The following is a 26,746-nucleotide window of genomic DNA, read 5'->3' as shown; positions in this document are numbered from 1 at the left end:
CGGGCGCGGAGCGGCCCCGCAGCGCCGGCGGCGGGGGGGGAAAGGGATCTTGTTGTGGCTGGTGCTGCTGCTGCCCGAGGCGTGCAGAGCTCCGGCAGCAGGGAGCAGACCTACGCAGCCAGCCCCAGGGTGCGGACAGCTGCCTGCTGCACGCAGAGGGAACAAACTGAGCTGTCGGCAGTGTGACCTGGCAGCCAGAAGGGCCAACCGTGTCCTGGGGGGCATCGACAGCCGGTCCAGGTGGGGGATTGTCCCGCTTTGCTCTGCACTGGCGCGGCCTCACCTTGAATATTGTGTGCAGTTTTGGGCACCACAGTATAAAAAAGACATTAAGCTATTAGAGAACGTCCTAAGGAGGGTAACAAGGACGGTGAAGGGCCTGGAGATGAAGCCGTACGAGGAGCGGCTGAGGGCACTTGGTCTGTTCAGCTGAAGAGACTGAGGGGAGACCTCACTGCACTTACAACTTCCTCGTGAGGGATGAAGAGGGGCAGACACTGATCTCTTCTCTGTGGTGACTGCTGACAGAACCTGAGGGAGTGGCATGAACCTGTGTCAGGAGAGAATTAAGGTTGGATATTAGGAAAGTGTTCTCCACCCAGAGGGTGGTTTGGCACTGGAACAGGCTCCCCGGGAAAGGGGTCACAGCACCAAGCCTGACAGAGTTGAAGAAGTGTTTGGACAATGCTCTCAGGCACACGGTGTGACTCTCTGGGCTGTCCTGTGCAGGGCCAGGAGATGGACTTCCATGATCCTTGTGGGTTCCTTCCAATTCAAGATACTCTGTGAGCTTCCCAAGCCAGGCCTGAGGTGTGGGCTGTGGGCAGCTGCCTGACCTGTGTGAGGAAGCACCCACAGCCCAGGCCAGGGCCGGCTTTGACCCCTTGCATGAGCCCTACCAGCCAAGGGCAGGAGAGTGAGAGGGGGCATGGAGGTGAACCCAAAGGGTTGCATGGCCAAGGTGATGGAGACCTAATGTAGGTTTTGGCAGACTGGCTACTTGAAAAGGGGATGTAAACCATTTGGTCTTACCAGGAATAGTGTGGCCAGCAGGACTAGGGAAGTGATTCTCCATCAGTACTTGGCACTGGTGAGGCCACACCTCAAGTACTGTGTCCAGTTCTGGGTCCCTCAGTTCAGGAAGGACATTGAGATGTTGAAGTGAGTCTAGAGAAGGGCAACAAAGCTGGGGAAGGGTATAGAGCCCAAATCCATTGAGGAGTGGCTGAGGGAGCTGGGGGTATTTAGCCTAAAGAGGAGGCTCAGGAGTGACCTTATCACACTCTACAACTACCTGAAAGGAGGTTGGAGCCAGGTGGAGGTCAGCCTTTTCTCCCAGGCAACTAGCAACAGGATGACAGGATATAGTCTTAAGAGCCAGAGGAGGTTTAGATTGGACATTAGGAGGAATTTATTCACAGAAAGGGTGATTAGACATTGGAACAGGCTACCCAGAGAGGGAATGGAATCACTGTTCCTGGAGGTGTTTAAGGAAAGACTGGATGTGGCACTCAGTGTTCAGTCATAGGTTGGTCTTGATGATCTCAGAGGTCTTTTCCAACTTAATTGATTCTGTGATTCTGTTTGTCTAGTCCCATGCCAGGACATGTTCTGTGGGATCAAAAATGCAGTGGTTGGGGCAGAGAGCTGCAGGGTGCCCAGCAAGTAGTTATTGGCCTGCAGCATGGTTCCCCCGGTATGGACTGAAGAAAAAGTCATTTTCTTTAGTATTTAATAACAGGCATCTATATAAAACATGTGGGTGCATCTGTAGTCTATGTTAGGGACCATGTGGCTACTTTGTGTGTTAGTAGGTCTTCACTGCAGAGCTCTATATACTCTTGGTAGCCTCCTAGTAAGTCAGGATCTGTAAATAATTGCTGTGCTCTAATGATCTTGGGTTTGTATCCCAGGATGATCATTAAGACAGAGTAGATTGACCTAAAATACAGCCATTCAATTTATATCCTACATATGCACACCATGGAGCAGAAACTTGTGTTTCCTCCCTCTCTCTCTCTGGTGAGTTTCCTCTGGAATCCTATGACTTGTCCTGCCTAAATTCATTGATGTGGAAAGAGAAACTCCTCCTCTTTCCCCCTTTGAAGTTGGTCTAAAAAAAGAAAATGGTTTAATTAAAATTAATTGTAGGTTTGGGGAAACTAATAGCACAAGCAAGTTCCTGAAAGAGGATACCTCAAGTACCCTAGCGTGAGAGGTGCTGCACGTTAAGGATGTGTTACTCAGCCTCCTTAACCTCCCACTTTCAAGGTGCTGCCAATTCCGCCCTTTCCTTGGCCTGGCCTCTCCTATAGCTTAACTTCTTCCTCAGTTCCCTTAATTTTCTTCCTCTCTTTTGTCTTTCTTTAATAATCTTCGGCTTTCTTACCTTTTTCTCACAGCCATTTTTTAGCAGATGCACTGAGTTGAACAACAAACAACGCACGTATTTTTTTGTGGAGGCTTGCCAATGTATCTATCATCTGTATAGTCTGGAGAAGACACTGTGTGTGAGCAAAGGTTAACCCTGCTAGCAGTGTTCCACATACATAATTATGATGCTAAGGAAAAGGAAGTCCTGTAGTGAGTCCAAGTCCCTGCACATTTCAGAATGTCATTTGTGACATACTTTGGACCATTTTGTACAACATAGGAGAGGTAGCAAACATAAAACCTTTAAACAAGGGAGTCAGTGTGTCTGGATCATATCAACAGAAAAGGATTTGTATAAACTAGTAAACACTGAAGCCTAAGGTGAATGTTTGTCCTGAAACTTTATAATGAAAGTTTTGCCACTGACTTCAGTAAGCAGATAGTCATTACACTGCAGATAATAAACAAAAAATGCATCTTGTCTCTTGACACCTTGAGACAAGTTCAACTCATCAGCTTCTAATGCTGTGGCAGCTGGCTTTCGTAAAGGTGCTACTTGTCTCTAAAAACGGACTGAAGAGGAGCTACTGTGCAGCACAGTTCTGCAACAGTTACTGCCTTTTGGATGAGAAATAAAAAGTAGTCCTGCCCAATTTTAGCAATTGCCAAATTCACACTACCGTGTCCTGCAGTGTTTTAATCCTACTGCCAGTAACAAATTCTTAAAATTGTTGTCCTAAATTCCACCCGAGCGTCAGCTGGTTTGATTCAGATAATGCTTAAACTTGATGAATGCGTGCAGCTGAGGGATCCCTTCTATGTGCACACGGGAACGCGAGGGGCTGTAGGAGAGGGGTTCAGCGATGCCCCCGCCGGGGCAGGAGACGAGCGCTGGCCGGGGTTACGGCCAGGCCGGGGCAGGGCGGCGCTGGCCGTCCTCTGCCGGGAAACCGAAATAGAAACTGCGACCGGGGCCGCCCCGGTCCCCCGCCCTCGGCGAGGGGCGGGCGGTGCTACCTGCGCCCTTCCCCGCCCCCGGGAGTTTCCCGCGGGACGCGGCCGAGCGGCGCTGGGAGCGGGCGGACCGGCGGCGAGCGCGCTCCTGGCGGCCCGAGGGTGAGCGGGGACGGGGCTGTGGGGGTCGAGACGGGAGGGGGCAGCGCTGGGAGAGGCGCCGGGATCCCTGGCGGGATGGAGCGGGACGGGACGGGGCTGCGCTGCCGGGGCGGAGGTGGTCGGGTCCCACTGCGCTCGCCCCCAGCTCGGCCGGCGGACAGAGGGCTGGGGCTGCAGTGCTGTCCTGGGGTCGGTCTCTGTCCGCCCTCGGCCTCCCGAGCCCCGCCGTGTGTCCGCGGGGGTCACTGGGTCTGCGGCACCTGCGCTGTCCCCGGGGGCTGCAGGGCAGGAAGGGGCTGGAGCTGGAGCTGGGCTCTGCCGCTGGCAGCGCTGGGGGAGTTGGGGATTTTCTTCTTCCAAGTGAACATGTTCAGTGCTGTCGAAATTGAGGTTGTTGACATTTCGTGTTCCTTAGCAGTAGAACTTTTCTTCCAGTGGGATTGTGCTTTTCGAAGTCTGTCGATAAGTTTTCTTAAAGGCACATAAGGACTTTTTTCATCGCTGATGGGAAATGACTTGTCACTTAGATCAAAACATTATTCCCTAAAAGCAGCAGGAGAGATCTTTATTATGGGTGTATGATTGTGTTGAGCCAGTCTATGCAGTTTTTGGCTAGTTTTTTTCATTTTGGGTTTTGGGGGTTTTTGTCCGTTTGTTTGTGGTTTTTTTAATTTTATTTTTATTGTAGTTTTTTTAAATTTTTTGCTTTGTTGATCCTTGACACCCAGAAAGTCCCACAGAGGCTCAGAATTCTGGTATCCAATTACTCTTATTTAATATGATGGATATAAGTATGCTCTCAGGCAGCACACTTCTCAGGCAAAAGGGGTTGAAAAGCTGTGCATGATAAATAGAGAAATAAACCTTTGGCTTGCAAATTACTCATGTGATGATGTTGAAATATTGGCAGAACTGGAGAAAGAGTCTTTTGCTTTAGCAACTGACTTAAGTGCTTGCATATAGTTTTATTTTTCTAGTGCAGGTAAGACCAGTTTTTTAGCTGAGAATCTAAGTAAAACCTACTTAGTGATGTAATTTCTTCATGAACCTGGGTTATATAGAATGGTTAAAATATTATGTGAGTGCTCACCACTGATACTAGTACAGAATTTTAGGGATAAAAGGAGGAGTGAATTCTGTGTTGGTAAATTGACACCTTTTTTGCCAGTGGTGGAAATATAATACTAAATTGCTGCATAATTTAAAAAATCAGCTTTTATAGTCTAGATAGTGCTTTCATTATGTAAACATTTAGTGTTTAGAATTTGCTAGATATAGGGACAAATAGAATCATAAAATCGTTTAGGTTGGAAAAGACCTGTAAGATTGTTGAGTCCAACCCTTAACCTGGCACCACCGAGCCTACCACTAAACCATGTCCCAAAGTGCAATTATGTCTACCTGTCTTTTAAATCCCCCCAGGGATGGTGACTCCACCACTTCCCTGGGCAGCCTGTTTCAGTGTTTGACAACCCTTTCAGTAAAGAAATTTTTCCTAATATCCAGTGTAAATTGCTCCTGGCACAACTTGCGACAATTTCCCCATGTCCCATCATTTGTTATTTGGGAGAAGAGACTGACCTCCACCTCTCTACCGCTTCCTTTCAGGTAGTTGTGAAGGTGAAGGGTTTGCAGCTTTTCTCAAGCACTAAAAGCACAGAACTGAGAATATGCAGGTTGTAGTCACTTTTTCTAGTTATTCAGAGCTTTTTGGGTAGTAGTGAAACTGCCAAGAATATTAGTAGTATTTTGCTGTAGTTTGGGGATATTTTGAGGAACAGAGCAGAGCTGGCACTTACAGAAAGTTACATTTGGTCTAATCTGTACAGTTGCCATGTACATGGAAATGCTATCAGAGTAAATTAGTTTAATTGTGGTATGTACTTGACTTTATCCACAAAAGACCAGAGCATCTAGAGGCTCATGTTTTTCTTCAGGAAGTCCCTCAGGACTAGTTTGTAGCTTTACCTGACTTTACACATGTTGCCTCTCAGTTCCTTTTATGACTGCACCGTTTCTTTTCTTTCCACCCCTGCTAATTCAGCACCGAAAAAGCACAACGAATAGAAGTCATGCAGTGGGGAAAAGTAGAAATCTCCTTTATAATGAAGAGTAATCATTTTCAGGCTTTGTTAACAGCCTATAGCTTGGTCATGGAGCAGGAAGATGGGGTGATAGGGGTTAAGAAACACCCATATCATCTTTTACTTTTTGTGTAGGTTGGAAAACCTTATCTCTCTGAGCATCCCGGATACAAAGCCTGTGTCCTTTCTGATTGACTAGTGCTAGTGACCACAAGGTTTCCAACCTGGCTGCCCTAATGCTGAGGGTGCAGGTTGACTGGAGTCTGGGTGAACTGGTGTAGAGTGCTGGTGAAAGTCACTCTGTCCATCTTGGGGCAATGGGGGGGCACAGTACTACTCTGCCGCTGTCACTCTCAGGGTTTGGGTCTGAGTTGGAAAAGGAACAAACACTCTTCTTGCCTTTTCTGACGCTGCATCTGCTGTCCTGTCCTGCCTTTTGAATTTTCGGCACGTGGTCTGAATTCTTTGCCAAGTCAGACACGTCATTTTACTTGGTTTCCCTCACATTAGAGCTGACGTAAATACTCTAACCCATGAGAAATATGCGCCACAAAGCTTCCACCTCCTTGCGGTGCGGGTAAGAAAGATAGTGATCATAACCAGAAACTGTACCTGGGTAAATGGCATTGCTTCATGGCCTCAGGGGACCGAGTCTGCTGCTTGTCCTTGAGATAAGGTTGTGTTTGCTGCTTTTCTTTTTTCCTTTTTTTTCTTCTTACTTTTTAAGTGTCTTTTAGTCTGGTTGTTATCTCTTGCCCAAAATAGATGGTTGCAGTGGATTATGAAAAAGGGAAATGAGAGCTCTCTGAAGAGGCCATGCTCTGCTTAGTTCTGCTAAAGGAAAAGGAGATTCTTCTCTCTTTGCTATAAACAAGCATGAGGCAGAGAGAATAAAACTCGGGACCTAACCATGGAAAAACTATTTTTCACTACTACTTGGAAATCTGGATGATCATGCAGTAGCTTGATTCTTTTTTGAGCTGTCATCTTTTTCTGCAGAAAAATCCCCTGTTATCTCAGCCTTGTGATTACTAGTTTTTCTTTCCGTGAAGCAAATGATCTATGTAAGTACAAACCAGTCCTTCTGCTTGAGCTGGTATGCGATGTCTTTATTTGTTTTGCTTTTTTAATAGACTGACACAGAACGCTGCGAAATTATCATCGGAGGTAAATACGAGTTCAAAAACCATGACGACTTCAGGGATTATATTGAGACGTTTTTAATGGTTTTGAGTGATGTAACCAGGTTAAATACGGGGTAAGTGCTCTAGACATTTATGTGTTGAAAACTGTTTGTGTCAGTATTTTAATGACTGACTATGCATACATTTTTAATTTGAAGAAGTAACTCTCTCAGACATAAAGTAGAAATCTGGGATAGGAGGGGACTTTTTGGGATAACAAACCCAGTTTCCTATAAATCCACTTCAGCAAAATAGTTGTAATAGTAACCTAAACTATAAATCAACTTCAGCAAAATAGTTGTAATAGTAACCTAAAAAGTTATTTTTATGACTAGTGGGAGCAGAACAAACTACTGGACACTGCTTCAAAAGCTCATTGCTTTTATGATTACTCAATTTCTGACTTTCTTCTGAAACTGGTGAAAATTTTAGTTTGAGTCTAGTTCTGATCAGTTATTTACAAAAACAATATAGGTTGTGTATCTTAGGTGGGGGCTTACTTGTGCTTTGTACAATGATATTAACAGATGCTCCATGACCTTCCCTTCTTTCTGGATACATCACATGAATTGCCAGTAAAAAGTTGGACATAAACTAATTGAGAATGTTAATATCTCTATCATTCCTTTCCAAACAGTGAATTCCTTCATTTGTATTAAGGGATGCATATCCATCACAGTGGTGTATCCTTACTGTACCAGTTCCTCTAATGAAAAGCTTTATCATAATAAATTACAAGAATGAATGATAGGGGAGGTTCACTAATAACTTCTAAATACATTTCACTAGCAAAGTGATTTCCATTTTTTCTTCACTCAGGCCACTAGTTATGATTTTCTTCATAATTTTAATTTAATAATTTAATTTTCTTGATTAATTTTAAATCTAACTGTATAATGATGAGCTGTTGATCACCCTCATCACTTCTTTTCATTCTTAGTTTCGTAAAACAAATTTATGTGAAAAGTGTTTTCAGGTTTGTTTCTTTTTTTTTTTTTTCAGGAGTGGTTTTACAAAGTGGACAGTAATGGAGTATATGAGCACAGGCAGTGATAGCAAAGAGGAAATTGACTTTTTGCTGACTGATCTAAATATGTCTAAGGTGATAGACATCATGGAAAACCTTGAAGACATCGCAGTCTATGAAGACAGCTTATTAACAATGTGTGAAGAGGCAAATCAAAATGATGAACGTTCAGAATCTTTACTGTTTTGTGAAAGGGAGGTTTCTTTTATGTCCTCTGTCAAATACGGGACTGTGGAAGACCTGCTGGCTTTTGCAAATCAGGTGTCTAACACTGCAAAACAATTTAAAGGATGCAGACAACAAGAATCTGGAATCCTTTTGAATGTGGTATGTCCATTTTCTTTTTACTTGACATTTAGTAGAACTAAGGAATTAGAAGGTTTTAATGAGTGTAAATAAAGATCACCCCAGTCCCAGGGATAAAAGTCAGGCTGTGGTTTCTTATGCAATCCTGGGGCTGGAGGAAGCTCTGAGACCACCAAGCCTAGCCCCTGCAGTCTCAGGGAGCTATGGAGAAAGATCTGTTCTTCAGGAGGATCCACTTTATGTTACCTCTTGGTTATTCTTGGAGATTAGAAGATATCTCCCAGTATTGAATACAAACTTGAGACCAGCAGTAAAAAGGCAAAATACACAACTCACTGTGCTTTCAGTACTTAAAGGGGGCTTATAAAATTCACAACTCATATAAAAAAGAGGGAGAGTGACTTTTTACAAGGGCATGTAGTGACTGGATGAGGAGGAATGGTTTTGAACTAAAGGAGGAGAGATTTAGATTAGATGTTAGGGAGAAATTCTTTACTCCGAGGGTGGTAAGGCACTGGAACAGACTACCCAGAGAAGTTGTGGATGCCCCATCCCTGGAAGTGTTCAAGGCCAGGTAGGATGGGGCTCTGAGCAACTTGATCTAGTGTGTGGCATCCCCTGCCCATGGCAGGGGAGTTGGAACTAGATGACCTTAAAGGTCTTTTCCAAACCAAGCCTTTTTTATGATTCTGTGAACTATGATGTTTTACAGGTTTGGGAGACAGTAAGGGTCTTCCAGTGCCTTGTGTTCATGCAGTAAAAAGAGTTCATTATGCAAACTCCCAAAAATAAAGATCTAGGATCTATTGATATCATTACTAAATTCACTCTATCTGCATAAAATGTTAATAATAGTAACATAATGAGAAAAAGCACATAGTATCAAATGTGGTTTTAAGAATTACAATATTATGTAATATCTCACGCTAGTAAATTCAAGTATAGATGTGTTGTTTTGAGATGTGTTCACTTTTTCCCTAAAATTATTTGTGCTCTACAAGCATCTTTGGATATTAGTATCATTTGACTTCTGTTTAAGATCAGTTGCTCTAGAAACAATCAATTATGAAATGGAAGTTTGTTCATATATGGTTGTGCTGCTGCTACATTTTCTTAAGATGTTCCACTTCTGTCATCTTAAATATCTTGTATGTATTATGTTTTATATGTGAACACTGGTTGCTGAGGCTTACTGGTTGCTCAGGTGTAAAATAGCACAGGGTATTATTACTTTATTCCGATTTGGAGGGAGTATTGCAGTGTTGCAAAACAATCACTTTTCAACTCTGTACCATTGAAATGACACTTAGTAATATTAAATGTTTCCTATACTTAGGGTAGACACTGTTCTACATACTCATGGTTGTTTTGCTTGTACATTGTTTCTGCAGATGCATACAATTGGTATGAACCAAGTACTATTAGGTCCACGTGATCCCATTAAGCAACTGAGGGCTGGAGGCAGGCTGCATGCATTTCAGCAGGGGCATCTACATTGTAAATACCTATAGCATTTTAGTTAGGATCAGGAATGTTTCTGATTGCCTGGTGACCCTCACTGACTGCATCCGTGGCTCACATCACAAAGGGTCTTAAAGTGCACAAGCTGAATTTCTTTGAGTTGAAACTAAACTGAAGGATGCATTGCAGCCACTAAGTAACATTCACAGGGCCCGGCTGGGAACTAGTCCTGAAAGCCTCCTGGAAATGTGAATAGTGTCGGGGTTGTTGCTTTCTAGCTCTGCAAATCCACTCTACTCAGACTACTATCCCTTCCAGGATAAGGTGTAACCCATGGTGGATTAGAAAGTCTCAATCCCTTGAAATGCAGAAGGCAAGCAAGATGTACAGATTGCTAGAGGTGTACGGATTGCTTCACAATAAGTACAAGGAGGGCTCATTCTCTATATCCTAAGCAAAATACTGTTTATTAAAAGACATCCCCCCTGCTGCCAAAGGTTAAGAACTTATCCTCCCCAAATTTAGGAACTTCAAAGAATTAATTTATTTCATGTAGATACTAATCACAAATGACAATTTTAGGAGTCAAGAAAATACTTTCCTAATTGAAAAACATGAAGGTAGGTTAAGCATGAAAGACTGTGTGTGTTAAATCTGAAAAAGAAATCTAAACCAAATAATCTTAATAATCTTAATATGCTGTTATCTTAAAAAGGGTAACTGAAGAGCTGAATATGAGGCCATGTGACAGACATGAAGTGATAAATATCCTTGATCTGGTTTTATATCTCTTCAAGAATCTTGATAAAGTAGCAGTAAACAGGTTAATGACATTCCAAATACTGACAATACCATATACCTCTGAATTAATTAGAAGAATATTCATGGAAAACATTATTAATTCTTTAGCTGAGAGATTAAGAGACTGAAGAAATAACATCAGACCTCAGGCAGTACTCACATGGCTGTAGTTAGGTGTTTGGTCCCTCTCTCTGTCACATGCAGAGTGAGGGAGCTGACTGGAAGAAAGATTTAGAGCGAGATACTGACTTAGGTGCCCTGAATTGCTTCCTGGAGAAACCCTCCTTGCCTAGTTGATGATACAAAAGAGCAAAAGCTCCCAGCATTACCCACATAAAGCAGTGTCACTCCTGCTTTTTTTTTTTTCTTTTTCTTTAAACTATGGTATAAAACTAGAGGAAGGTGGCTGGTAAAATCACGGCAGGCTTCTTCAACCTTCTACTAACCAGCAGAAACTCTGATACAAGATGGAAAATTAAAATGAGCTCCCCTAGCAGTACATGTGATATTAGGAAATGCTGAAACTCTTGCTCACATTGTATAAGATAAGTTGTGAGTAACAGGTATGTGGCACAACAAGTTAACAGATTACAGGAAGGACAAACATGTGCAGGTAAATCTAATAACAAGAGGTGGGTAATTTCATTAACCCAGCTGCTGTTGTTGTTGTTTCAAGACAATTAATTGCAACTTACACTTTGAAAGTTAGTCACTGGAGAGAAACGTGGATGCCTGCTCTGTGAATGAGTGCCACACCTCACATGCTGTTCCCATTTGATGTTTCTAAATAAAGACTGCTGAGCAGTCATGCAAATATATAAGTGATATATTAATTTTTTTTTCTGACTACATGTATAAAATTAATTAGGTTTGAAGTAGTTTTAACTTCATTGTGATTTTTTAATTATTTATTTAACTCCACAGATCACACCCAAGAATGGGCGCTATCAGATTGACTCAGATGTGCTCCTGTTTCCATGGAAGCTGACTTACAGGAACATTGGCTCTGATTTTATTCCTCGGGGAGCTTTTGGGAAGGTGTACTTAGCCCAAGACAGAGAAACCAAGAAACGAATGGCATGCAAACTGGTATGTTAGTTCGGTAATTTTATCTCTGAGCAAATATTGTACGATGTAATGCATAGAGTATATTTTCAAATATGTCTGCATCAAATTCCACTGTTGGCTGATGATCATCTTGGTTTTGTTGGCCTACACAAGGTAGGAAAAATGCACATTTTTAACTGTTAACTTGTTTTAATTTTTTGGCTCTGAGACTGCAAAAGTTTCTGAGTTTTGAAAGTATCTCTAAGTATATGTAACTGACACATGGGCTGTAGTGTGGGAGTAAATTTTCTGCTTGTTCTACTGTACTCACATGGTAAAATATCAGTGTGAGATCAAGTCCCTGCTGAAGGTGATAGCAAAACCCTGTTGCTGCAGATGGTTTTACGCTCTTGTCCTTTAACTAAGATTTTCTTTACTCCAGTGCCATTAAAGTCCCTGAGAGCTCAGTACACGCAACTCTTACTGTGTTTTGGGCACTGAGTTAAGGTTGAGACATGTCTCAAGAAAACTGCTGAGCACTGCCCTACTTTTATGCAAGCCAACATTTTCTTTCAGCTTTGCCTTTTAGCATACTATTCTGAATGGAGCAGTAAATATTCAGGGCCGTAAAAGCTCAGCTAGGTCATTGCTCTGTGTCCCCCAGCTCATGAATAAGTACTTGTATTACTTTTGTGTGGAAGAGTTGGGGAGGCAGTTGTGTGTCCTTCTCTTGCAGCCAGTGTGTCCATTTGAGGACAGACTGAGTTTGTTGCTCCCGCATAACCCACTGCAGAATTAAAGCATCATAATGTTTCTGAAAACACAAACAATATTTTGCTTTGAAATAAAAAACTCTTACTCGGTTCACAGACATGAGTCTGAGGGAAGGAGAATAAAAAGGGTGGTAGTAGGTTTTCTGCGTGTAAGCAAACACTGCTTTCATTGTCTTAGCAATCTGCCATCAGTACTTTTTGAAGAAATAAAGTGCTGCTGGGTGCTCACTTTAAAGCAGGTTTGATTTCTCACAAGCCATAAAACAGTGCTGATAAGGACTGAATTGAGGTCAGTAATGGTCCTGAGCAGGGTTAGTCTGCAGACTATGCTGAGCATGGCAAGCACTGATCCACCTGTCAGGTGGGTGTATAGTTCTGGTAGAGCAGATGAGACTGAACAAAGCTAATGGAGAAAGCAGTGGGAATTTTATCTCCTTCACCGGGAAGTTTGCATAAAGCTTTTGCATAACCACTGGATTTTGACGGGAATAACTCTTGCTACATTGCTTTTTCTGGAAGATTGCACTTTTTATTTGGGCATGATTCCAAAATCTCTCTCAGCTTTTAACAGGATGTCTGTCAACTGCAAAGGAAGAACAAGTCACAGGATCAAAGTAAAGCTCTGTATTTTAACAAGTGGATAGGAGTGCTTTGCTACTTTCTTTCATATTAATCAGTAGCATAACTAGTGTTAGTATGGATAACTTGTTTTTTGAACTGCTCTTCTGTGGTTTTGTTTCAATGTCCTAGGTGCCAGTGGAACAGTTCAAACCATCAGATGTTGAAATACAGGCATGTTTCCGTCACGAAAACATTGCTGAATTATACGGCGCTATTTTGTGGGATGAGACAATCCATCTCTTTATGGAAGCCGGAGAAGGAGGATCTGTCATGGAAAAGCTGGAAAGTTGTGGTCCTATGAGAGAGTTTGAAATCATTTGGGTGACAAAGCATATTCTGAAAGGACTTGACTTTCTCCACTCCAAGAGGATTATCCACCATGATATCAAACGTACGTCTGTGTGATTCCTTGGGGTACTTTTGGGTCCAGGCTGGGCTGGGACCCTGAGGGAGAGCCTGGGACTAAGCTGGGGCACATAGCTTCATGTCTCTGGGAGGGAGGGATGGATAATGCTGAACAAGTGGTAAGATCAGGTTCCGGAGGTAATAGTTATTTACATTATTTATTAATTCACTTCAGTGGGGAGGATAATTAGAATGTCATAGATACTTTGCTGTTTGTGAGAAACTCAATTTAAATAAAAACCTAAAGACTGAAATTATCAGTCTGTGTTAAGACAGAGGTTTCCAGCTTTCCATGTATATTCATCCTGAGTGTTTCCATGCTCACCTTTGGCTTGCATCTTCTTTTAAGTTTTACATTTCTACATGGCTGTTCCTCAGTTTGTGCCACTTTGGAACTAAATACATAATTTGTGCTGTTTTTTTTTTTCTTTCAACAATTACAGGAAATTTTAGTATATATTTGCTTTTAAAATATATATATTTAATAAAAAATATTTAAACATATTTAAATCTAAATTAAATACACTAATATTAAATTGCTTAAAAATTACATTTTAATTCATTACATTTAACTTAATACTAAATGCTGTTTCTCCCAGCACAACCTCACTCTAAAGACAGGTATTTCTAGTAACAGTGCCTCTAATAAAGATGTATCTCTGTGAGTTTATTTACTTAAACTTGAGGGTTTGAAATAGAAATATTCAAACTGAAGCATTATAATAGATAGTTGACAGAAGATGATTATCAGGAATTGCTAGATTTTTATTTCGGTTTTGCACTTTTTTTAAAATTTAATATAGGTCAGTACTTTAGATGTCACAACCTCAGAGGCTTACAACTATAAAACTGCTTAATTTTTCCCTTAATTATTCTTCTCACTTATAGTAAGAATCTTTCCCATGGGTTTATTGTAATTGGCAGTAACAATGACATTAATTAAAAGGTCTAAAAAACAAACCAGTCCAAAGCCTACTGCACCTAGATAGTAGATAGGAGAACCAGTCCATTTTGAATGCAATGGATATGAGTGTGTTTCTATTTTCTCAGCCTTTTCCTGTGTTGCTGAATGCAGGGCAGGTGCTGAGGCAGAGGTCCTCCAGGGCTGATGGTTGCCAAGTGCCTGAGGGTGAACTGGGAAGCCTGGGCCTGAAATGGCAGCCATGCCCACTGCCTGGCAAGGGAGCGGAGGTGTTTTCCCTTGCCAGGTGGAATCAATAGAAAAGGCTGTTTCCCAAACACCTCTCATTTCTTCCTCACTCCATCTGCTGCTATTGAGCTGCTATTGAGTCTGTCCCAGTGATACAGAAGGAGGTGGGGATTTTATTGAGAGGAAAAACTGCCCTGAGCCAAGAAAGGGAGAAGGACATTCTGACTCTTGGGAGGTGTTCAGTGCTGCCACTCATTTTAACCCTTGGTTGGAGAGCAGTTAAACTGTGAGGCTGTTTGGACTGTTTCAGTCCAAAACAAACTAGGGCTGGGTTGAATCCCAGGCAGGCAGCAGAGCCTGCTGTGCTGTGGCAGTGTGGCCCTCTGCACTGTCTGTTATGGGATGTTTAAAATCCATGTCTTCAAAGGTATCCCTAAAACTACAGACTTAGGTAGTTTTGTAGCACTGGTAAGCATTGCTTCAGGAGTTGGTACTGCAGAAATTAAACTTGTGTCTTCCCACTGGATGGTCATGGTGGGCACTGTCAAGATGGAAAATGGCCCACAGTTTCCTCTGGGAGAAAATGTGTTTCTGTTGTGTAATTTGGAGACCTTTTTTTACCACATCTTCTGAAACAGCAAACAGGAATTTCTCCAGGCTCTCACAGAGCACTACATTCATAAATATTTGATCAGAAATAAAGCTACAAACAAAACCTCGGAGTACAAATCTGTGCCTTAGGCAGAGTTCTGTGAAGGAAAGTGAATTAAGCAGATACTGCTGCAGTTCAGTGGGAGTTGGGAACATTTGGTCTTTCATTATTTTTGCAGCCATAGTCTGTTCTCCACTGTCACACTGAGCTGCTCTCACTGACCAGTGCAGGAGACTGGTGTGGCTGCTGTGGAGGGGCCTGAGTTATTCTGTTTCTGTCTTCACTTAAATTGGTAGTGTAGAGACACCTCTTAGTGACCAACAGCTGTGCTGTTCATAGCCAGACCTGCACAGCATGCCCTCCACCTTGGAGACCATTAAGTATTTTGAGAGTACTGTGCTGAGATGCCTACCAGTCTTCCACTTTCCTCCTTTACCCTCAGCTTTTTCTCCCTCTCTTTTTTCCTTTTTTTTATTTTAAGCTAGGAAAATGACTGTTGATTCTTCTTTTACATAAAGCAGTCCAGTTTGATTTGAAGATATGATTTAAAATTGGACCAAATGACTACCTGATCTGTTTTGGCTAGAAGGGCTATTGGCTGTAGAGACTGGTTGTGCTAATCTCTCTTCCTTTTCAGGCCAGCATCTGAATGAAACAGGCATGTTGTGAAATAAATGCCAGTGCTAGAAATTAAATGTTGTCAATTTTGTTTTTCTTTTAGCAAGCAACATTGTCTTTATGTCAACTAAGGCTGTTTTGGTGGATTTTGGCCTAAGTGTTCAAATGACTGAAGATGTTTACTATCCCAAAGACCTTAGGGGAACAGAGGTAAGAAGCTGGAGGGAGAGAAGCTCTTACCTTGTATTACTCTTGTGGTTGTGATACTTAGGCTCGTATTCGAAGCTTGAGGGTTAGAAGTGTGCATAAAAGAGTTATTATAAAATTTACAGAAAAGTTACAAACATTAATATGGTCTCAATTATATTCTTCTTTTCAACTTGCTGAATGGAGAACCAAGTGTTAGGCTTTGAAAGGCATATCCCTTTCTCTGCAGTCCCGTTTGTTAGCAGTTATTCACTGAAGTCAAACAGTACTCTGGGGAGGGTTGTTTGCTGCTGGTCAGAGACACTTCAAACAGGAATTTGTTCTTTGCTCTAGCAAAGATTTCTTCTGAGATATCCACTATGGACTGGGGTGACCTACTCAACACAGTGCTTTGACTCCTCCATCAAGTCTGCAGAAATTACACATATCTGTGTTTCATCTTTTAGCATTTCTAAGCTCTTTGGTTCTTTGAGGGTTATGTGTGGCACAGTTGATTATTAGCTGATAAATTTGCTTTTAGGCATAACACTGATGGAGGTGGGGGCCTTTTAAATGTTCTCAGTGACTTTGAGTGTGCACAGAGGTCCTGCACACCACTTGGGCTGCATTCATGCCAAAGTGTTTCCAGGGCTGGAGCTTTAACAAACAACCAAGCAGCAAGAATTAGGTTGGATAGCTGCTGCAGATGTGGCTTCGCGTGCTCTCTGTTGCTGGAGGAGATTGTTTACAGGAAACCTCAGCTGAAATGTTGGCACTTAACCACTTTGATAGTCTACCACATGTGTCAAGAGGAGATACTTGTGTAACCGACAAAGAGCATTTTGCTCCTTGGAAGAGTAGGATAAATTAAGATTTCACAGAAGGTCAGGCTTGTTTATTTTTAAGATAATTGAGGAAGCACTTGAATGTTTTTTTTCACTGGCCTTCTAGTCAGGGGAGGTAAGAGCTTAAAATGCTTACTGAACTGGAAGCAGCACGCTTTCTGATGTTTAATGTGTATGCTTTGTTGGTTTTTTACTTTGGTTTGGTTTGGGGTTTTTGTTTGTTTAAGGGGATTTTGGGTGCTGTTAATGAAAATAAGAACAATGTGTTGGAAGCCCTGGTAGGGTATTTCCCAAGGATGGAGATTTGTGTAAACAGGAAATTTCCAGTTTTGTGGAGCAGACTGGTGATGATCAATTCCTGGGTCTTGGAGGGCAGGTGAAGTTCATGGTGGTAAGAACAAATGAAAAGTGAAAAACACTTCACTGTTTTCACTTTACCAAGTGACACTTAGCCTTTCATTTAGCAGGAGGAAAATGATTCTGCACAGTCGAGCAACTGCAGTCATGTCCACAGAAAGCTGATAATCCCCACAACCCTGAAATATGGCTGTGTTTGGTGTTTAGTGTCTCAGGAGCAGTAGCTAGTCCTTGGAAGCAGCAATCCTGCCACAGCACTGCAGGTTGGAAGTGAGGTTGGAGAGAGAGCACTGGGAAAGGGGATTTTCAGATACCAATCAAAGACTTATAGACTAGGATTCATGATGTTCCTATAGGCTTTTCTGCTCACAGTCTTCCTTCTAGGCAACTTCCTCTCCACAGTGCCTAGTCCAGTCCCCCATAAATGCCTTCTGTAGTCTGGATTTCTTGATTTTATTTTTTTTTTCAAAGTAAGGTCTTGACTCTCCAAAGTCCTCCCACATTTTGCATACCTCTATTATGCAACCTTAAGAAGTGATGCAGTTGTTCAAGAGTGCTGTTTCTTCATACAGTTGTGATTAGGACTGTCACTGCCATGCAGCATCGTGCCTGAGAGCTGGCTGTTTTCTTTTACATCTGTATTGGCAGGGAGTTGTGTCCTTGAGGGAAGCAGCAGGTGGAGTTATCTTTCTTCTGTGTGTGTTCTCCTCTGGGAGTTAGGATCTTTGTTCATTTCTATAGCAAAGGAAGTCTGAATATAGTGAATCTTCATTGTGTTTGTGAAAATGAGTAGTTACAGTTTGGGCCAAAATGATTGAAAGGTAGTTAAATTTTGTTTAGTTTGTGTATTTTGAAAAACCTGGTATTTCTGCTTTTGTGTACAAGTCATACAGCACAATAAACTGTGGTTGTGATGAAGCTCTGCAGGAAATACTTTTGCTAGGCAGTTGCTACACTTTCTGTTATGCCTCTGTCACTTTGTTAAAAGATGTAAGCTTCAGTTTATCACTATTTGAGGGGAGAAAAAAGTTGTCTGCTAAAGTTTGAGTGTGGAAGGTGTGATTCATTTTTAGGAATGCTAAACCAAAACTAGCCCAGCATGAAGAAAGGACTGGTTTTTAGCTGGGCTGTGTCTTGGTCTGACTGGCAGGCAAGTGCCAGCCCAGCATTCAGAAGGAATGAAAATGGGAAGGTATCCATGGCTTGGGCTGTCTGCTTTGGTGACAACAGAGTCTTAGATCAGTCTGAAATCAGAGCTTGGGTGCCCATATCATTTCTGCATTTTGTCCCTGTGCAATCCAGGTGCATCCTGACCATTTTCACACTTTAACTGCAGACAGGATCTTGTACCAGCATCCTTTTTCCCCTCATAAAGGCAGCTGCTTTTTGTTTATATAGATTTCACTCAAGTTGTGCTGTATTTGCCAAAGACTTTTTTTTACGAGATGAGAAATTCTGTCCTTTGCTCCTTATGAGACTTAAAGGTAGAGGTGCAGTCACACTGAGATTCTGTCTTAGCCCTGAGGAAAGCAGTGGATAAGAGTCAGTAGCAGCTGCAGACTCTTGTTGAACCTTTGCACACAATCCCAATCAGAAGTTCTGTTTGCAGATTTGGTATGTGATTTACTGGGAAATATTCCTTGGAATTTGCGTGAGCCCTGCAGCTGTTCTCGATCTGTGCTAATAAGTAGTTGAACCATGTGGTGATGACTTAACTTCCTGCCCTTGTGTCAGTTAATGACTTTTAATGTGATTCTTTGTGACAGGATGACTTGAACTAATTAAAGTTTGTTTGACTCCTTTAGAGGGAAATTGGCTGAGGGAAAAGTAGAAACCAGAAGCAAATACTGTGGCTTGCTAACCTAGTGTGCCATGGGCTGTGCCCACGTTGTGTTGAAATCTGCTCCCCGATCCAGTGGCGGTGGCAGAAATGTGCAGGCAGCTCCTGCCAGCCATGGGGTGTGCCTCCTGCATCCTGTCTGTCTGGTTCTCCTCCAGCAGCACTCCGAACTGCTTGGAGCTGGCAGGAGCTTCCCAGCAGGTCCTTCTTCAGTCTTGACAAATTCGAATGTTTCAGTGAAATGTTTGAATGAAAACTGTATTTTGGTTTAGACAAGATTCAAATTTTTGGTTTGAAAAAAGGATAGAAGATGGATTCTTGTGCCAGGTGCTCTGGGGGGTAATCTGGTGGAAAGGGCATGCAACAGGGCTTAAGGGACCTGACTTTTAATTTATACTTTGCCTAGACCTGGCTTGTTCCTCATTATCCCATTTCTTAGGATAATGCTTCAATATGCAGGTTATTGGATAAGAAGATGAGTAAGGAAGTCGGGAGGCTGTTTATCTGTCAGTTCTGTTTATAAGAGTTGTATGGTATCCAGTGTAACAGGGATTTGAAGAGTGGACTCCTACCCACACCTCAATAGCTGTCAGTGCAGGTCTCCCTCTCTCTTTAGCCAAGTGCACACCCATGTTGTTCATGTAGAATGGAGCAATGCCAGCAGTGCCCCACAAACCAAACTGGCACTCCTTTTGCTGTGGAGGGACGAGGTTTCTGCTGCCCAGCTGAAAGAAGCAGAGCCATGGCTTGAGCAGCTCAGCCAAGTCCCATAGCTGCTGAGCTGTGGTCTGTCTGGGGAGGGCAGACTTGGAATATGAGTTTGTCCAGGTGCTATATCTTTGACTGTGGTATTGTGCAGAGCACAAAAATCTCATTCCCCAGATGGTGCTTGGTCTTTAGGCTTCAGGTACTATTGGCATGCATCCATTTAGAGGGGGGTTTCTCGGATCACAAAATGTCACAATTAATCTTTGCTTGTTGTTTTCCCTTAATGACTAATCTTTGTTTTTACTGTTCTCCACAGATTTACATGAGCCCTGAAGTTATCCTCTGCAGAGGCCACACAACAAAAGCAGACATCTACAGCATGGGAGCTACAATCATTCATATGCAAACGGGAATCCCACCCTGGGTGAACAGATATCCTCGTTCTGCATATCCATCCTACCTCTACATTGTAAGTGTCCTTAGCAAAACCGTAGCTCAGTTTCAGTTGAAGAGTTTCCTGTACTCGTGTTGGGAAAACTCCAGTCATATAAAAACTACCAAAATATTTGTCAGAGAGATGATATCATCTTTTTTGCTTCGGGGGAGGGAGGGAAGAGGTGGGTTTTGATCATTTAGGGGAAAATAGAGGCTGAGCTGGAGTCATCTCTGTGATTTGTGTTGCAATTTACAGACCGTGGGTTTACTGCAAGGACAGGGTTAGAACAGTGTGAGACTTGATTGAAACAAGCCCATCTGTCTTTTACTTGTCTGTTTTGCTTAGAAGTTGCAGTTAAAAACTGGAGCCTGGCAAAATTTGATCTCTGGTTCTTCCAGTGTGGCACAGAAACCTGGTGATTCTGCATTGCACTGGATTTTAGGCTGCTTGAAGTTTCTTGGAGTTTTTAAATTCATTATAAAATCTGATTTTATGAAGGTGGATTTTGTGCAGTTGCATGTTCTTTTCTAATTGATCAGCTCAACTTAGGGAGGTGATGAGTTGTAATTGGGGAATTCCCAGACCACTCATGTGATTATCTGTGACTTCCTCTTCCATTGTTTTTGGAATAACTGTTTCAGTGGTCTTTTTTGCATTCCAACAGATACACAAGCAAGCTCCCCCCTTAGAGGACATTGCTGAAGACTGCAGCACTTCCATGAGAGAGTTGCTAGAAGCAGCTCTGGAAAGGAATCCTAATCACAGGCTGTCTGCAGCCGACTTACTGAAACACGAAGCCTTGCACCCACCCCCAGAGGAGCAGCCACGGTGCCAGAGTCTGGACTCGGCATTGTTTGAAAGGAAAAGACTACTTGCGAGGAAGGAGCTGCAGTTGCCAGAAAACATTACAGGTAATGGTATCAGGCTTGCTTACCTTGCACGTTTAGATTTTACTTCGCGTCAAATCTTGATTTGAGTGAGTGTTAAGAAGCCAACGAAACTCAAAACGCGTCTGGAAAGAGACCAGTGAAAATCCCAATCGGATGAGATCAGACCCAGAGGTCATTAAGTGATCTGTAAAACGCCCATTGACTTCAATGGGTAGGAACTCAGCCTGAATTCTGCAGCTCCGGAAGGACTGGCTCTTGAAAAAACCCTGGCAATCATTCAAGGCACTTCATGAAGTATAGATGGTTGTCCCAAATTGCCTTAATTTGCCACAGTACTAGAGATGTTTTATAGATACTAGTGATTTGTCAACAACAGCAAAGTCCAACAGACACCACCACCAAATCTTTTTGCCTCCTTGAGGAGAAAGATGCACGCAAAGCCATACTAAGGTTGCTGAGCATCAGCAGTACAAGCCCTTTGTTTTAAAAACAAAAATGACTGTAGGATAGAACACAGTTGCCCTTGTGCATTAGTAAGTGGTTTATGAGGATAATACACGAACCAGGTAGGAAACTCAGTGTGCCCTTGGATTGTATCAAGACCAAGGGAGATTTAGTGCCAGCAACCTGTGAACAGGCTTCAAAATTATTTTCTTCTACTTATAAAATACATTAGGAGGGTTCTGACAAAAGACATGAAAAGAGTCACCCCAGATAAGGGGTTTATTTAATTGGGATAAGTATTTGAAAAGATATCTATGCAAAGTTTTGGGTGCTGTAATGCATGATTGTTGCAACAAATTTACTTAACATTTAAATCAATCATAGTCTTTGAATTTAGAATGGCATTGTACCTTCTGGATTTTGCCTTGAGGTTGCATAATCCTTTGACAGGCTCAGACCATCTGAATCAATTGTTTTGAACACGAAAAAAATATTTGACCATTAAACTAGAACTTTAGTGTAGGTACTTGAGATTCCAAGATACTCATTATACAAGTATTCAGGGGAATTCTGCTATTGCAAACCAGGTCTGGTTTCTTCAGACCTTGACTTAAAAGACCTAAAGAAACTGAGACTGACAGTCCCATATTCGTTCTGTATTGTCACACCCAGACAAAGATGATGTCATCTGTTTAGATGAAAATTGCCCTATGATGAAGCAGAATTTTCAGCTGGCAGAAAGTTAGCAGGTTTTTTCTTTGTACCACACTCTCCTTTATCACTATAGCTCCGTGGATGAGGAAGCTGTCCCAGCTGATGGAGGCTTTTTTTGAAATAGTTGAACGCACTTGCTGTTTTCACTTGCTAACTGCTTACCTCTCTTTACCCTAGAGTTGATTTGTTATACTTCGTGAGGTTTGATTTATGTTGTCCTTAAAAATGAAATTTTCTAAACCACAGATTAGTAAAATCAAATAATAGGCCAATTATTCCAGTAATACCTACAGTCACGAAAATAAACTGCTGTAGCTATTTGTGCAATAATGACGTGCTTTCTCTTTTTCCTTTTTAGATTCCTCATTGTGTAACGGGAGCATGGAAGAGTCAGACCTGCTAAAGAGGCAAAGATCACTCTACATAGACCTTGGAGCTCTAGCTGGTTACTTCAATATTGTTAGGGGACCACCAGCCTTAGAATATGACTGACTCGGTAGCATTTTATGTTGACGGGTCAGAAATGGACCTCTACCTCTTAAAATTTGATTTTAAGACTTGATTTTCAAATTTGTACATAAAACTATTGCCATTGTAGGCTGTCAAATGTGAATAGTGTTTAATTGCACAGATGATTAAGCTAAACCCTTAGGGGCTCTGATAAGCTGATCCCAAGCAACGGTACTTGTGCGGCTGCTGGTTGACCGACAAGAAGATGGCAAAAAGAACACTGCTAGGAATGTCTTAATCCAGGATATCTTCCTGTGCTGGGCCTTGCACTTTTATAAAACTTATAATATATGCTTGCAAATAATGTCATGAAAAAATATAATAATAATTGAACATGTGGGCTATAAGATTCAGTCTCTCTGAGCTGTCCTTAGAGTAAACCCTCCCCCACCCCAAAAAAAAAATAATCTTTGATTTAGCCGGTCAAAGACTGGTTCAGTCTTGTTCTCTCTTTAAGATTTGGCCATCTCTGGTCATTCTTGTTGGAAATCAGGGCATCCCTTAAGCTGAGCTAATTTCTACCAGCTGTCTCTGGAGTCAAAGCATCACTTGGTTACAGATTTGTGTGAACTTTGCATCTTCCCTGGGCTGCGGAGCTAAGCAGGTTGCTGTCCATTTCTCTGTGGGTGGAGGGAATCCTTCACTGGCTGTATTGGCTAGCTTTGGGAGTAGCACAGCAAGCTGGCCCTGGCAAAACGTGGCAGTGATTCCACCTGCTTCCTCTGTTACAGCTACTGCAAGGATATTTATGATAGTTTTCAAGGGTAGATCAAATGTTATTCCCTATTGCACAGTAACAATGGGCAGGCTCCACACTCTTGCTTTTTAATACTTTAAAATTGTACACATGTATAATTGCTGTGAGTGCTACAGTTTGGAAAGCGTGTCATTAGTGACAAACGGTGTTTATGTTCCTATGGAAATGGAATTATATTGTTTTTGCTGTGCCTCATACATTTGAAACATGATGTTTTGGATGATAGTAAAACTATGTAAACTGCATAGTTCTGTACATCCCATGGGATGAGAACGTAAACTTTTATAAAACTCTCTTTGATGCTTAGGATGACTCTTTATAAGCATTTGTGTTTAATGGCATACTGTGTATGTTGTACACTGAATCTGTTCTGAAGCACGGTCTCTTTTTCATATGTCTGTTATTTAATGCTGTTCCTGTCTAATACATGATCTTAAACAGATGATTTCTAGTTTGATACTGATATTGTCATATGAATAAATCCAGCTCAGTGGCTTGAGACATAGTCACTCTGTTCCTTCATCTTTGAAAACAGTGTGGGGCTGTGACTATACTTGGGCCAATCTCCCCTGCTGTGGTCCAGGTACACTACAGGCATCATTCCATGTATTGGCAAGTTGGGTGAAGGTGATTGTTGATGGATGTTTGGATGTCTGGTAATAGATGATAAGTGTTTCTGATAAAATCTTATTCTCACACCCCAGTGATCCTTATGGACTGCCTGGATGTTGCACAGTGGTTGTGTACAACATGCAGTGATTCAGTCCTGATGTTAATTGCTGCAAAAATTTCTCCTGGGAATAACCCACTTGCTCCAGTGCTTTGTGCAAATTCTCTAGATGACTAGCTGCTTAGTATTTATACTAACTGTAGTGATCAGGATATTCAGGGATCAGATTTTCAGTGCAGCTGACTTAAAGAAAACATGATCTAGTGGTTTGGATGCTCACCTGTGCTTTGAGAGACCTGGTTTCAATTTTTGGATCTTTTGCTGATAGCTTTTGACCTTTAAGGAGATTCATAAAATTAGTAGGAAGCAGTTTTTCAGGTAACTGGAGATGGGTTTATGATCTCTTCCCCAGTTTCCCTTCAATAAAACTCAGGTATTTATTCTCAGTAAATAATGCATGGGTGTTTCGCAAATGCTTATCAAGTGCCTGTATACTTCAACAATGAGATCCATGTCAAAATTACAGGCTGCTACAGGGGACTTCTACCTTTGCTTAAAAAACCTTACACTGATTTTTCCTCTTATTGTTTTCTGTTATGCCATTCTCCTTTCCCCCACAAAGTTAAATGATTTACCATAGAAATCTGTCTATGGGGACACTATTTAATATAGACACTATTTAATATTTGCATTAGTATATTGCTGTTATATATCTGCTCAGTAAGAAAGTAATAACTAATCAGATTATCCAAAATAATTACAGTTTATGTATTGCCAGACATAAATGATAAGGTTTGGCTGAGTGAATCAATAGCTCTTTATAGACACATCCACATGCCTAAAAAGTGTGAGAGCTTCATGATAAATATCACTTCAGAGAACTGCCACACAATCAACAAGTAGCTGTTTAGGCACACCAAACACCAAGCATTGCTCTCAGCTCTGTGATCTTTTTAATAGCTGAGGACTGTTTTTCAGGTGAGCCTCAGGCTGCAGCTAAGCAGGGATTTCTCTCTGGAGCAGTATGTCATATCCCAAGCATATCACATCCCTCAAGCGTATCCCACAGTGGTTGATCCCTGTGTTGTGTAGGTTCACCTGTTTGTGCCAACACCTGGGGAATGAGGTCAGGGAAATGAACTGGGTTAGAAATATCCTGGGAGGGGAAAGATTATTTCTCTAATCTGGTTGCCTGAGCAGCTGTGTACTTGGAGCAACGGAGTCTGGAGGTGAAGAGGAGGGAATGAAAATGGGTGGTGAGAAAACCCTGCCGGCATAAGCCCTAGGGGAATGGCTGGTCAGCACTGAGCTCGATTTTGCAAATGGTTTGCCTCTGTTCGTGTTGATTTCTGGTGTGTAGTTTCATTTTCTCTTGGGGGAATACTGAGAGTCAGACTAACTGCAAAGGAAAATACAAATGTGTGGCCCTTGGCCAAGAATTAGTCCCTTTGTTGGGACATTGGGGAAAGAAGTGTGTTGCTCTTCTGGCTAAATGGCAGGAGCAAAGAAGCAGTTGAGGAAGAGTCACTGGAGACGTGACCCTGCTGCAGCTGGGAAGACCACACTGGTTGATTGGACGGCCTGGGATGTAGGGAGCTGCATGGTGCTGTGTATGGCCAAAATTGGGAAGGCTGGAAATAGCTTCCCTTAGGGCTACACTAGCTGCTTCCAAGGCAGGCTCAGATACCATGGAGAAAGACTTTGCTTCCTGTGCTTCGCTTTGCATCCCATACACAGGGACTTTGCAAATTCCCAGTAAGGGAGCACCAAAGCACTGTCTGGAGCCTGAGCAACCTTTTCTTTCCTTACAGGAAAGGCCCAGCAAGGTCCATTTCTAAAACTGTCACCATCCATAGCTAATCATTTGGGCAAAGGGAAAACAAGTCCTTTATAAACAGTGTGTGCTGACCAAACTCAGCAACGCCCAAAAAATTCCAGCTGGACCTTGGGAGTGGCTCATTATAGTCCCATGGGCACACTCGTGCTGCTTCAGGCTGGTCACCAGATACAGCCATGCTGACAGATACTGGGACATGGTGACTCACCAGGAAGGAGGTGAACTGCTGTGACAACCACGCGCCTTTGCTCACCTGCAAGGTTTTATGCAACCTCCTGGCGAGGCAGCAGCATGTGCCACCTGAGCAGTGGGGAGGAATGGCCACAGCATCAGTTCAGAAGAAGGTGGGTTTGTCTGGAGAGAAGCTGTCAGAGGGAGGAGAGCCAGGGATGCTCCCTGAGTGAGGTGTACAGAGAAAAAGGATGCACGTGGCTGACCCTCATCAAAGCTACATGCAATGGCAGCCTCACGCTCACCCGTAAGTCTGACGCACACATGCTGACTGCTGCCCAGCCCACCAGCAAGAAGCAATTGACCCCTTCTGAACAACACCCCCCAGTTCATATATTAAGCTTGATTTTCTACGGTGTAGAACATCCCTTGGCCCACTTAGAGCGAGCTCTCCTGGTTATGCTCCCTCCTAGCATTTTGTGCACCTCCTCACTGGCAGAGCATGAGGCACTGGGAAGTCCTTGACTGAGTGTAAGCACTACTTAGCAACAACCAAAACATCAGTGTGTTATCAACATCATTCTCATTCTAAATCCAAAACACAGCACTGTACCAGCTACTAAGAAGAAAACTAACATTATCCCAGCTGAAACCAGGATACCTTCCCCCTGAAAAGAAGAAAACAAAACACTGTTTGCCCAAAGAGGAAATCTGCAAAATTAGTGCGTGAATTTCCAGTGTTAGTCTTTTCCTTTTGTCAACT

The 26,746-nt window shown here is 42.4% G+C and overlaps 1 protein-coding gene across 5 annotated transcripts; it reads left to right on the top strand.

Moving 5' to 3' along the window:
- The first annotated feature begins 49 nt into the window (after nt 1-49).
- On the top strand, nt 50-23,804 carry MAP3K8 (mitogen-activated protein kinase kinase kinase 8). 5 transcript variants are annotated; one of them, XM_051802410.1, is made up of 9 exons: nt 50-240; nt 6,707-6,831; nt 7,760-8,111; nt 11,277-11,441; nt 12,923-13,184; nt 15,722-15,828; nt 19,871-20,023; nt 20,655-20,901; nt 22,397-23,804. In XM_051802410.1, exons 2-9 carry the CDS (start codon nt 6,797-6,799, stop codon nt 22,528-22,530), a joined length of 1,455 nt encoding a protein of 484 aa, XP_051658370.1. In that variant the 5' UTR covers nt 50-240; nt 6,707-6,796; the 3' UTR covers nt 22,531-23,804. The 5 variants fall into 5 exon arrangements, with proteins under 5 accessions (XP_051658370.1, XP_051658367.1, XP_051658369.1 ...); XM_051802407.1 differs by lacking the exon at nt 50-240 and adding an exon at nt 250-571; XM_051802409.1 differs by lacking the exon at nt 50-240 and adding an exon at nt 2,545-2,754.
- The last annotated feature ends 2,942 nt before the right edge of the window (nt 23,805-26,746 follow it).

Source organism: Manacus candei, unplaced genomic scaffold, assembly GCF_025592945.1.
Source record: "Manacus candei isolate 608988 ecotype Guabito, Panama unplaced genomic scaffold, ASM2559294v1 h1tg000056l, whole genome shotgun sequence".
NCBI lineage: Eukaryota > Metazoa > Chordata > Aves > Passeriformes > Pipridae > Manacus > Manacus candei.
The sequence above is the reverse complement of the archived record's forward strand: the minus strand, read 5'-3'. Positions and strand labels throughout refer to the sequence as shown.